Raw genomic sequence first — 12,899 nt, 5'->3', positions numbered from 1 at the left:
GGAGCTTCCGGACCGAGGCGGGGCGCGCGCCCTCTTGGTCACCGCGGGGAAACCACCTGGCCCGGGTATCGGGGACCTGGCGCCGCCGGGCAGGATAGGTCGTCTCCCCGGCCTCTGGCGCCCCCTGACGTCTGCGGCGGGACGCAGACGTATTCAGGTGGTATCTGCATTCGGTTTTGGGAGATGGGACGCACCAACTGAGAATCCGAGATCCACAAGAGTCCCCGCGGGTCTCACACCCCCCCGCAGCGGGTAGAAGGGCAGTCTGAACTAGATCTGTCTGATTCAAGGTCCTAGCTGTTCTTGACGGTGGGGACTGAGAAGGGGAGCTTCAGGGAGGGGTCTGAACTGAGCGAGGGCTGGGGGTGCCTAGGATGAGGTGAGTCGGGAAGGCAGTTTGGGGGCCGAGGTTAAGGGCCCTGGGAAAGGACCCTGATACGTTCCTCCATAAGGTGGGTCTCTTAGGGGATGGTTGGTCCTTGTTTGCCATTATCTCTACTGCTGCCTGGGAGTGGATTAAGGGTTTGCTTTTAATAATTTTTCCTCAGCAAATGGTGGTATAAGAAAGCTAGTCTTGGGACTTCCCTGGTGGTCCAGTGGCTAAGACTCCGTGCTCCCGATGCAGAGGGCCAGGGTTTGATCCCTGGTCAGGGAACTAGATCCCACAGGCCACAACCAAGTTTGCATGCCGGCAACTAGCACGCCGCAACTGAGACCCCGTGCAGCCAAATAAATAAATAAATATTAAAAACAAAACAAAACAAAAAAACCACTGCCTACTGGCAAATGGCAGCTGTTGGCATTAAAAGAAGAAAGCTAGTCTTCGGGTATGTTCAGCATGATTTTCTGTGTTTCTCTAGGTGCTCATTTGCCCCAGTCCCTTCTCTCTCCTTTTTGCTTGTATTACAAAGAAACCTGGTCGTGGAAAGGCTTGGCTACCAGGCATGCACATTTAGCATGACTCTGAGCCAATGTGAGACTTTGAAGGTGGTATTACATTTGTGGCCGGCTCTCTTTTTGTGGAATCAAGGCTTAGCTTCCTGGTAAAGGCGTACCTGGAAACAAAGGTGACGGTTTTGATCGGTGGGGAGGGATATTCCTGTCCCTCTGGAGAGCTCAAGAGATAAAGCTTGACTTAGCAACCCTGACCTGGTTCGGGTCTCCTCGGAAGTGATGCTCACTTTCTCTGTCCACCAGGTGCCTGCTTGCTGGGTCAGCAGGGAGGACGGGAGGGCAGCTTGTGAGAGTGGCCTGCGGGTAGCAGCCTCTCCCTTCCCAGGCTGCTTCAGTCCTGTGGGTCTGGGCCTGGATACCTGAGTCCTGTCCTTGAACCTGGGGCCTTTTAGGTTTAGGGACTGTCCGATTGGGGGTGGCAGTAGGAAATGCCTCTGATTTGCCCCATGCTCACCCCATGCCTGGCTGGCCCTCACTAAGATAGCAGGAGACGTGGGGCACACCCAGCCACCACCACCAGTGTCAGAGAGGAAATCTCATGGGCTGTGGCGCTAGAGGGGAGAGATGTGTCCTGGGTGGCTTCTCCTGGCAACTCTGGGCCAAACAGAGATTGGAATTCACCCGCCATGCCCAGTGACCATGCACCTGTGCAGTCTAGATTGTAGAAAGGGCAGCGCTATTTACTGGGGCAAGCAAGCCATCCAAGGGGGCACATAAAGAAAGAAGCAGAGGGGACAAGCCTGCCACTGGGGAATTCCAGTAATAGTCCTCTCTACCGGGTGTCGTCCTCTTCCCACCCTCAAGGACACGACCTGAAGTCCCAGGCATACTCGATGCTTCTTTGCACAGGCTGCTCCCTTTGCCTGGAGTGCCCTCCCCTCTCTTTCTCTGCCCGCCCCCCTCCGCCAGTCACGTCTACTATTGGCTTTGTGATTGGGTCAGTGTCCCTTGTTGTGCCTGTCCTGTCTCAGCATCCTTGCCTCCTGCCTGGTCCTTGTTTGATTACTTGTCTATTGTCCCCACTGGACTCCTTGAACATGAAAACTCACTCACTATGTCATCCCCACGCCCAGCAATGACAGGCATACTGTAGGTGCCTGATAGGTTTTGTAGAACAAACCACTCTACACAGCAGTATGTTAACTAACAGTGCTGAGTGAAAGACCCTGGCTTAAGGTCTTCAGGAATTCTGGGAGATCAGGTTAGGCTTGTGAGTTGAGGGTCGTCAGTTGGTTTTGGTAACCTCCTTTCTTTCTTTCTTTCTTTTTTGTTAATAAATTTTATTTTATTTGTTTATGATTTTTGGCTGCGTTGGGTCTTCGTTGCTGTACGTAGGCTTTCTCTAGTTGCGGTGAGCGGGGGCTACTCTTCGTTGGGGAGCGTGGGCTTCTCATTGAGGTGTCTTCTCTTGTTGTGGAGCCCAGGCTCCAGGCGCGTGGGCTTCAGTAGTTGTGGCTCACAGTCTCTAGGGCACAGGCTCAGTAGTTGTGGTGCATGGGCTTAGTTGCTCCGTGGCATGTGGGATCTTCCCAGACCAGGGCTTGAACCTGAGTTCCCTGCATTGGCAGGTGGATTCTTAACCACTGCGCCACCAGGGCAGTACCGTAACCTTCTTTCTGTGGGCTTTCCTTTTCTTGTGTCTGCTCCTTCCGGCCCCTCCATCCCCTCAACCCTCATTCTCCACCCCGCACGTAACCCTGCTGCCACCAGGGGTCTCTCCTGTCACCCAGTCACTTGTGGCAATTGCATTTTACCAGCAAAGCACGGGAAGACGGTAATGCTTAAGTGAAGGTAACATTCCTAAGAAGTTAGCATTGAAGGGCTTCAGAGAGAGAGGCTTTCATTGAAACCAAGGATAGGCAAACTACAGCCAAATCCAGGCTTCAGACTGTTTTATATGGCCTGTGAGCTAAGAATGGTCTCCACATTTCTCTGCCTGTAAACAAACAAGGCAGTATTTCGTTTGTGTGTGTGTTTGGGGTGGGGGGGTGGCTATCACCAAGCGCCAACTAATTCATGGCTTCTCTTTGGCCCCTCCCCTACACAGTGCCACCCTCCAAGCCAGACTGCAGCATCGAGGGAGAGACTGTGATTGGGAGCAACATCCAGCTGACCTGCCAATCCAAGGAGGGCTGCCCAGCCCCTCAGTACAGCTGGAAAAGTTATGACATCCTGCACCAGGAGCGTCCAGTCGCACCAGGTAACGGGGTCAGCAAGGAAGGCCAGCCCACCCCCCCAACCCCGAAGGCTGCCCCTTTCCCTCCACCCTGCATTTGGCACTGCAATATCTTGGACCATCTCTCTAAGCAGCATTTTCTCTTAATAGCACCTGCCTCATAGGTTGTTTTGAGAAATAATAACGTAGTAAATGTTAACTTGTTTTCTTTATTCCCCGTAACTGAATTCTCTTGAGTAAGCAAGTATCAATAACCAGTTGGTGCCAAAGCGCTAGGTAGGATTTTAGTGTTGATTATGATTATGTCCTAAAGTATACATATAAGGCCTCAAGTCTAATTCTATGACTCCACCTAAGGGTGGGGAATTTCCTATTCCCATCCCCTACCCAGGCAGGTCCATCTCAGACTCCCCTGGGGATCCCCATCCCCCAAACTCACCCAACTACAGGACCAGGTGTGCGTTAAGGGTCCCAAATTCTCAGGGAAGGAAATGGTAGGTTCTTCTATGGTTGTCAGGGGACCGGTTTTGTACAGGGCAGCTTGGTATTTGACCTTTTGGTCAGGAAACAAACGGAAAAAAAAAAAAAAAAAAGAAAGGGGAAAAAAAAGAGCTGTATAAACATCCCACTGTCATTATCTTAGAGCCAAGTGATGTGGGAAAGCCCCGGTGGAATCCCTGGGCCCCTGTGCGCACTGGCTGCCTGGCCAGCTGCACTCACCGCTCCTGAAGATCAAGAAAGACAAGGCCTGGAAGGTCCCATTGGATTAACTTCTGGGAGGACTTTCTGTCCAGTGTGGGTGGAAAGGAAGTGGGAGGCAGAGCAGTGGATGTAGATAACGGTTCTGAGGAGATGGGACAGGAGAGCGAGCCTTGCCGGGTGAATGCACAGACAGGGGCTCCGGTCAAACCAGGGTGAACTTCCCCACTCTACTGTTCATTTGTTTGGGAGCAAAACAAGAACTTCTTAAAAGTAAAAAAGGAATTAGTAGAACCCACTCTATTCAATGTAAAATAGAAGATATATTGTGGATTTCGACAAGCTTCTGGTTTTGTTTACATATTTCTGGTTGGCAAGTTTTATTGAATGTGTCAAAACCATGTGGCAGCTCTCCTCTGGCCTGTGAACAGCCCAGGGACTCCAGCAATGGTCGCAGAAGGTCAGCCACGGACAGTGGTTGGTCTGACCTTCCAGCAAAGTGTGTACAGGTGAGCCCAAAGCTGAGGGTTACAAGGTGGTAAATGCTGCAATAGTTTGTATCCAGTGGTGCTGGAACCCAGAATATGCATAAAGGGGTCAAAGAAGGTTTCTTCAAGGTGGGGGCCCTTGAGCTGGCAGGAGATCATGTTGGTTAGGAGCACGGCGTGGGCTTGAATCCTGGCCCTGCCACTTGTTAGCTGTGTGACCTTGGCAAGTTACTTAGCCTCTCCGTGCCTTCATTTGTACATCTATAAAAAGGGCATGAAACTAGTATTTACTTCATAGGGATGTTGTGAAGATTAAATAAAAGTATGTATAAAGTGCTGAGACCAGGGTCTGGTAGAATTATTAGCTGTTATCTGGACTGGGTCCTCAAGGATGAGTAGGCCAAGCTTGGAGAACAGCACAGGAACCACACATGTGGAAAGGATGGGAGGTACCGCCGTAAGAAAAGCGGCGATGAGAGATCGCGCAGGGCCTGTGCATCAGGCTAGGGAGGCTGGCCTCTGCCCTGTAGGAAACGGGCACCCAACTCACAGCTCTCCTGCCTCCATCAGGAAAGACTCCTCTGCTTGTTAGAAACCAAAGCTTAGTTTTTCAGTGATCCAAAAGAGGAGAAACCTGAGGGCATGAAAGTAGGTTAAAGGGAGATGCACTTAGTTACTTTGGAAAAGATTTATCTTGCCTCTAGATAAGATTTACTCAGAGTCAGAACTGGGACCTGGGAGTGACCCAGAAAAGCATGGTTAATGGTAATAACAACACAAGCTTGCATCTGGTTGGTGCTGTGAGGTGGGAGTGGTTCTCAAAGCCTTTGGCTCCGCCTACCTCACGGGGCCCTAGAGCGTCTGTTGTGTCTTCTTCTTCTGTGGGTCAGTCCAAACCCCTTTCTGACCTTTAAGACATTTTAAAAGTCCACAGTGGGCAATTTGGGGAGCAGAGTTCCTCAACCCTCCTACATCTAAAGACAGAATTCTCAGCATTAGAGATTGCTTCCTTTGACTTGGATCAGTGGAGGCAAGCCAGCAGAAAAAAGAACAGGGAATCTGGAATCAGCACACAAGGATTTGAGTCCCGAATTCTCCACTTTGTAGCTTAAGTCACTCACAACCTCTCTGATGCTTAATATCTTCATGTGAAATCCTGGGACTATCATTATACTGCCTTCCCGAAAGGCTACGAAAAGAGTAAGAGGAGGTCACATATGTGATAGCTCTGAACTGTCCCAGTCAGCTGAGATTCATGTACTGAAGGAGTAGTAATCTGGATGTCAAGAAAGGAGGGTGGGGGGCAGGAAAGTTAAATCTTGTCAATTTGACATCAGTGTCTCTGGCAGACCAGGGCTTCTCTGGAGGTAAACCTCTCCCCAGCTGGAGCAGAAGGAATGTGGGAGCCCTATTGTCCTGTGCATTTCCCTTCTTGACCACAAGGTGTCGCCACTGCAGCGGAAACATTCATTGTAGCAAGATTTCAGGAACTATTGGGTCCTTTCCAAAAAGAAAAGGGGCTTGAGAGCCCCAGATCAGAATCAAAGCAGGTCTTGTGGCAATGTGTGTGCACTGGTTAATCCAAAAGTAGCTTATAATGTCCATTGTTCGTTTTGAGAAACTGGGGCAGGATAGTGCTGACTCTGGCCTAGGATGCCACATGTTCCCACATCTTAAACAAGGCCAGGAGCTCCAAGCTGGGCTCTGATAATTGGGAAGGTCCTGGAGGAGTCTGAGGTCTTCTGCCTTCTATCTGTCTGCAGTGTGCTGTGTACATTTAACACATAGACTGAGTTTCACGTGCTAAAATAGTGGGACTCTGATAAGAGCTATACACCCCTGAAACATTGCCCAGGGTCATAGAGCATTTCCCAGAATGCTCTTGTGTTCCTTCAAGATGCCTCTTAAAAATACAAAAATCCAATTGGTTTAGAAAATGAGACCATTAATATCGAAACCCCCTGTTGGAGATGCCCAGTGCTCGTTAGCACATCGGAAGCTCTAACTCAATGATTTCTAAACTTGCTTTGGTCGTAGACCACTTTCTCAGTAACATATATTAACATCACATGTAAGCAGTATTCCAGAAAATGCACCAAGGTATGGAATTCTAGGATAGAAAGGGTAGCATTTTATAGAAAATGAGTATCCAGAGAATAGCATGCTGGGTTTCAAGGGAAGAATCTGAAGAAAGTGTATGTGAAGAAGATTGGAAGAAAATAACTTCAAATCAAAGTGCTGTTATTTACAGCTGGTGATATTACAGATGATTTTTATTTTATTCTCTGCTCTTCATAGAGGCTTTCCCTGACCCTTCAAGTGAGATTAAAATCAAATTGCACTTCCATTTTGAACTCTATAAAACACCCTGTAATCACCATTGTTTCATGTCTGTCTTGTCTTATATACTGGAAACGCCAAGAGGACAGGGACCCTCATCATCTTGTTTGGAGCTGATGTGATGAGCATATAAACATTGGACTGAATTGAAGTAATAGTTTTATGTCATAAATTCTTGTATAATATGTATATATTTTTGTAATGAGTGTAATATAATACATGTATAGATTCTTGTAATGAGCATCCAGTACTTTTATAATTTTTTTCTTTCCTTTTAAAAAATTTTTATTTTCTATTATAGTTGTTTTACAATATTGTGTTAGTTTCAGGTGTACAGCAAAGTGATTCAGTTTTACATATACATATATCTATTCTTTTTCAGATTCTTTTCCCATTTAGGTTATTATAGAATATTGAGTAGAGTTCCCTGTTCTATACAGTAGGTCCTTGTTGATTATCATTTTTATGTATAGTAGTGTGTATATGTTAATCCCAAACTCCAAATTTATCCCTCCCCCACCCCAACTTTTCCCCTTTGGTAACCATAAGTTTTTCTGTCTGTGAGTCTGTTTCTGTTTTGTAAATACGTTCATTTGTATCATTTTTTTAGGTTCCACTTATAAGTGATATCACATACTATTTGTCTTTGTCTGACTTACTTCACCTAGTATGATAATCTCTAGGTTCATCCATGTTACTACAAATGGCATTATTTCATTCTTTTTTATGGCTGAGTAATATTCCATTGTATATATGTAATGTACTACATCTTCTTTATCCATTCATCTGTTGATGGACATTTAGGTTGCTTCCATGTATTGGCTGTTGTAAATAGTGCTGCAATGGACACTGGGGTGCATGTAACTTCTCAAAGTATGTTTTTCTTCAGACATATGCCCAGGAGTGGTATTGCTGGATCATATGGTAGCTCTATTTTCAGGTTTTTAAGGAACCTCCATACTGTTCTCCCTAGTAGCTGTACCAATTTACATTCCCACAAACAGTGTAGGAGGGTTCCATTTTCTCCACACCCTCTCCAGCATTTATGGTTTGTAGATTTTTTGATGATGGCCATTCTGACTGGAGTGAGGTGATACCTCATTGTAGCTATGATTTGCATTTCTTTGATAATTAGTGACATGGAGCATCTTTTCATGTGCTTTTTGGCCATCTGTATGTCTTCTTTGGAGAAATGTCTATTTAGATCTTCTGCCAATTTTTTTGATTGGGTTGTTTGTTTTTTTACATAGAGCTGCATGAGCTGTTTGTATATTTTGGAGATTAATACATCGGCTGCTTCTTTTGCAAATATTTTCTCCCACTCTGTGGGTTGTCTCTTCATTTTGTTTATGGTTCTCTTTGCTGTGCAAAATCTTTTAAGTTTAATTAGGTCCCATTTGTTTATTTTTGGTTTTATTTTCATTACTCTAGGAGGTGGATCCAAAAAAATATTTCTGTGATTTATGTCGAACACAGTTCTGCCTATATTTTCCTCTAAGAGTTTTACAGTGTCCAGTCTTACATTGAGGTCTTTAATCCATCCTGAGTTTATTTTTGTGTATGGTGTTAGAGAATGTTATGATTTCATTCTTTTACATGTGGCTGTCCAGTTTTTCCAGAACCACTTATTGAAGAGATTGTCTTTTCTCCATTGTATGTTCTTGCCTCCTTTGTCATAGATTAATTGACCATAGATGAGTGGGTTTATTTCTGGGCGTTGTGTCCTGTTCCATCGATCTAAAAGTCTGTCTTTGTGCCAGTACCATACTATTTTGATTACTGTAGCTTTGTAGTCTAAAGTCAGGGAGCCTGATTCCTCCAGCTCTGTTTTTCATTCTGAGGATTGCTTTGGCTATTTGGGGTCTTTTGTGTTTCCATACAAACTTTAAGATTTTTGTTCTAGATCTGCAAAAAATGTTATTGGTAATTTGATAGGCTTTACGTTGAATCTGTAGATTGCCTTGGGGAGTATAGTTATTTTGACAATATTGATTCTTCCAGCCCAGGAACATGGTATATCTTTCCATCTGTTTGTGTCATCTTCAATTTTTTCAACAGTGTCTTCTTGTTTTCAGAATGCAGGTCTTTTGCCTCCTGAGGTAGGTTTATTCCTAGGTATTTTATTCTTTTTGATGCAATGGTAAATGGTACTGTTCCTTAATTTCTCTTTTGGGTCTTTCATTGTTAGTGTATAGGAATGCAAGAGATTCCTCTGTGTTAATTTTGTATCCTGTAACTTTACTGAATTCATTGATGAGCTCTAGTAATTTTCTGGTAGCATCTTTAGGATTTTCTTTCTTTCTTTTTTAGCAGCATCTCAAAATTCAAAAGGTTTATTACTCATCTATTAATTCCATTACATTTATTTATTCAGTTTTATTGTTTTAAAATATATCAAAATAAATAGAGAAATTTATACTATCTTATCTATATATGGAAGAACAGCTGGTCCCCAAGGTGGCACCAACAATCCTAGCAGCTCTTACTTTACATATCCGGAGTAGTCAGCAATTTCCATTTCTTTTTCCGTCTCAATGAAAAATTGCAGTTTCCCCAAAGAGGTGTATTTGGCAGCATTCTCACGTTCTTGTTGAGCCCGCCTCTTCATGGCCTCCCGCTCTGGCCTCTGCTCTTGTTCAATGGGCTTTTTTTTTTTTTTTTAAACATCTTTTTTGGGGTATAATTGCTTTACAATGGTGTGTTAGTTTTCTGCTTTATAACAAAGTGAATCAGTTATACATATACATATGTTCCCATATCTCTTCCCTCTTGCATCTCCCTCCCTCCCACCCTCCCTATCCCACCCCTCTAGGTGGTCACAAACGACGGAGCTGATCTCCCTGTGATATGCGACTGCTTCCCACTAGCTATCTATTTTATGTTTGGTAGTGTATATATGTCCATGCCACTCTCGCACTTTGTCACAGCTTACCCTCCCCCCCCCATATCCTCAAGTCCATTCTCTAGTAGGTCTGTGTCTTTATTCCTGTCTTACCCCTAGGTTCTTCAAGACCTTTTTTTTTTTTCTTAGATTCCATATATATGTGTTAGCATATGGTATTTGTCTTTCTCTTTCTGACTTACTTCACTCTGTAGGTACATCCACCTCACTACAAATAACTCAATTTCGTTTCTTTTTATGGCTGAGTAGTATTCCATTGTATATATATGCCACATCTTTATCCATTCATCTGTCAATGGACACTTAGGTTGCTTCTGTGTACTGGCTATTGTAAATAGAGCTGCAATGAACATTGTGGTATATGACTGATGACTCTTTGAATTATGTAAACAATGCTTTTTTTTTTTTTTTTTTTTTGCGGTACGCGGGCCTCTCACTGCCGTGAGCTCTCCCACTGAGGAGCACAGGCTCCAGACGCACAGGCTCAGCGGCCATGGCTCACGGGCCCAGCCGCTCCGCGGCATGTGGGATCTTCCTGGACCGGGGCATGAACCCATGTCCCCTGCATCGGCAGGCGGACTCTCAACCACTGCGCCACCAGGGAAGCCCTCATTGTAGTTTTGATTTGCATTTCTCTAATGATTAATGATGTTGAGCATTCTTTCATGTGTTTGTGGGCAATCTGTATATCTTCTTTGTAGAAATGTCTATTTAGGTCTTCTGCCCATTTTTGGATTGGGTTGTTTGCTTTTTTGGTGTTATTGAGCTGCATGAGCTGCTTGTATATTTTGGAGATTAATCCTTTGTAGGTTGCTTCATTTGCAAATATTTTCTCCCATTCTGAGGGTTGTCTTTTGGTCTTGTTGATGGCTTCCTTTACTGTGCAAAAGCTTTGAAGTTTCATGAGGTCCCATTTGTCTATTTTTGTTTTTATTTCCATTTCTCTGGGAGGTGGGTCAAAAAGGATCTTGCTGTGATTTATGTCATAGAGTGTTCTGCCTATGTTTTCCTCTAAGAGTTTGATAATTTCTGGCCTTACATTTAGATCTTTAATCCATTTTGAGCTTATTTTTGTGTATGGTGTTAGGGAGTGTTCTAATCTCATACTTTTACATGTACCTGTCCAGTTTTCCCAGCCCCACTTATTGAAGAGGCTGTCTTTTCTCCACTGTATATTCTCGCCTCCTTCATCAAAGATAAGGTGTCTGTATGTGCGTGGGTTTATCTCTGGGCTTTCTATCCTGTTCTATTGATCTATATTTCTGTTTTTGTGCCAGTACCATACTCTCTTGATTACTGTAGCTTTGTAGTATAGTCTGAATTCAGGGAGCCTGATTCCTCCAGCTCCGTTTTTCGTTCTCAGGATTCCTTTGGCTATTTGAGGTCTTTTGTGTTTCCATACAAATTGCAAAATTTTTTGTTCTAGTTCTGTGAAAAATGCCAGTGGTAGTTTGATAGAGATTGCATTGAATCTGTAGATTGCTTTGGGTAGTAGAGTCATTTTCACAATGTTGATTCTTCCAATCCAGGAACATGGTATATCTCTCCATCTATTTGCATCATCTTTAATTTCTTTCATCAGTGTCTTATTATTTTCTGCATACAGGTCTTTTGTCTCCTTAGGTAGGTTTATTCCTAGATATTTTATTCTTTTTGTTGCCATGGTAAATGGGAGTGTTTCCTTAATTTCATTTTCAGATTTTTCATCATTAGTGTATAGGAATGCCAGAGATTTCTGTGCATTAATTTTGTATCCTGCTACTTTACCAAATTCATTGATTAGCTCTAGTAGTTTTCTGATAGCATCTTTGGGATTCTCTATGTATAGTATCATGTCATCTGCAAACAGTGACAGCTTTACTTCTTCTTTTCCGATTTGGATTCCTTTTCTTCTCTGATTACCGTGGCTTCCAAAACTATGTTGAATAAAAGTGGCAAGAGCAGACATCCTTGTCTTGTTCTTCATCTTAGAGGAAATGATTTCAGGTTTTCACCATTGAGTATGATGTCAGCTGTGGGTTTATTATATACGGTCTTTATTATGTTGAGGTATGTTTCCTCTATGCCCACTTTCTGGAGTTTTTATTGTAAATTGGTGTTGAATTTTGTCAAAAGCTTTTTCTGCATCTATTGGGATGATCATATAGTTTTTATTTTTCAATTTGTCAATGTGGTGTATCACACTGACTGATTTGTGGATACTGAAAAATCCTTGCATCCCTGGGATAAATCTCACTTGATCATGGTGTATGATCCTTTTAATGTATTATTGGATTTGGTTTGCTAGTATTTTCTTGAGGATTTTTGCACCTATGATTATCAGTGATATTGGCCTGTAATTTTCTTTTTCTGTGGTATCTTTGACTGGTTTTGGTATCAGGGTGATGGTGGCCTCATAGAATGAGTTTGGGAATATTCCTTCCTCTGCCATTTTTTGGAAGAGTTTCAGAAGGATAGGTGTTAACTCTTCTCTAAATGTTTGATAGAATTCACCTGTGAAGCCCTCTGGTACTGGAATTTTGTTTGTTGAGAGTGTTTTAATCATAGTTTCAATTTCAGTCTTGTGATTGGTCTGTTCATATTTTCTATTTCTTCCTGGTTCAGTCTTGGGAGGTTGTGCTTTTCTAAGAATTTGTCCATTTCTTCCAGGTTGTCCATTTCTTCTAGGTTGTCCATTTTATTGGCATATAGCTGCTTGTAGTAATTTCTCATGATCCTTTGTATTTCTGCAGTGTCAGTTGTTACTTCTTTTTCATTTCTAATTTTATTGATTTGAGCCCTCTCCCTTTTTTTTCTTGATGAGTCTGGCTAAAGGTTTATCATTTTTTTTTATATTTTCAAAGAACCAGCTTTTAGTTTCACTGTTCTTTTCTATTGTTTTCTTCATCTCTATTTCATTTATTTCTGCTCTAATCATTATGATTTATTTCCTTCTACTAAGTTTAGGTTTTTTTCATTCTTCTTTCTCTAGTTGTTTTAGGTGTAAGGTTAGGTGGTTTATCTGAGATTTTTCTTGTTTCCTGAGGTAAGATTGTATTGCTATAAACTTCTCTCTTAGAACTGCTTTTGCTGTGTCCCATAGGTTTTGAAACATCATGTTTTCATTTTCACTTGTCTCTAGGTATTTTTGATTTCCTCAGTGATCCATTGGCTGTTTAGTAGCATATTGTTTAGCCTCCATGTGTTTTTGTTCTTTACAGTTTTTTTCTTATAGTTGATTTCTAATCTCGTAGTGTTGTGGTCGGAAAAGATGCTTAATATGATTTTAATTTTCTTAAATTTACCGAGGCTGTCTTTGTGGCCCAGCATGTGATCTATCCTGGAGAATGTTCCATGTGCA

At 43.1% G+C, this 12,899-nt stretch overlaps 1 protein-coding gene across 1 annotated transcript in view; it reads left to right on the top strand.

Moving 5' to 3' along the window:
• Positions 1-12,899, top strand: part of GPA33 (glycoprotein A33) — a 37,058-nt gene that overhangs the window by 17,267 nt on the left and 6,892 nt on the right. The window contains exon 4 of the mRNA XM_060015167.1: positions 3,002-3,154. Coding sequence (XP_059871150.1) covers positions 3,002-3,154 — 153 coding nt within the window. The remainder of the gene's footprint in view (positions 1-3,001; positions 3,155-12,899) is intronic.

The sequence above is a fragment of the Delphinus delphis genome, chromosome 1 (assembly GCF_949987515.2).
Source record: "Delphinus delphis chromosome 1, mDelDel1.2, whole genome shotgun sequence".
Lineage (NCBI taxonomy): Eukaryota > Metazoa > Chordata > Mammalia > Artiodactyla > Delphinidae > Delphinus > Delphinus delphis.
Note: the sequence above shows the minus strand (reverse complement) of the source record. Positions and strands in the feature narration are given on the sequence as shown.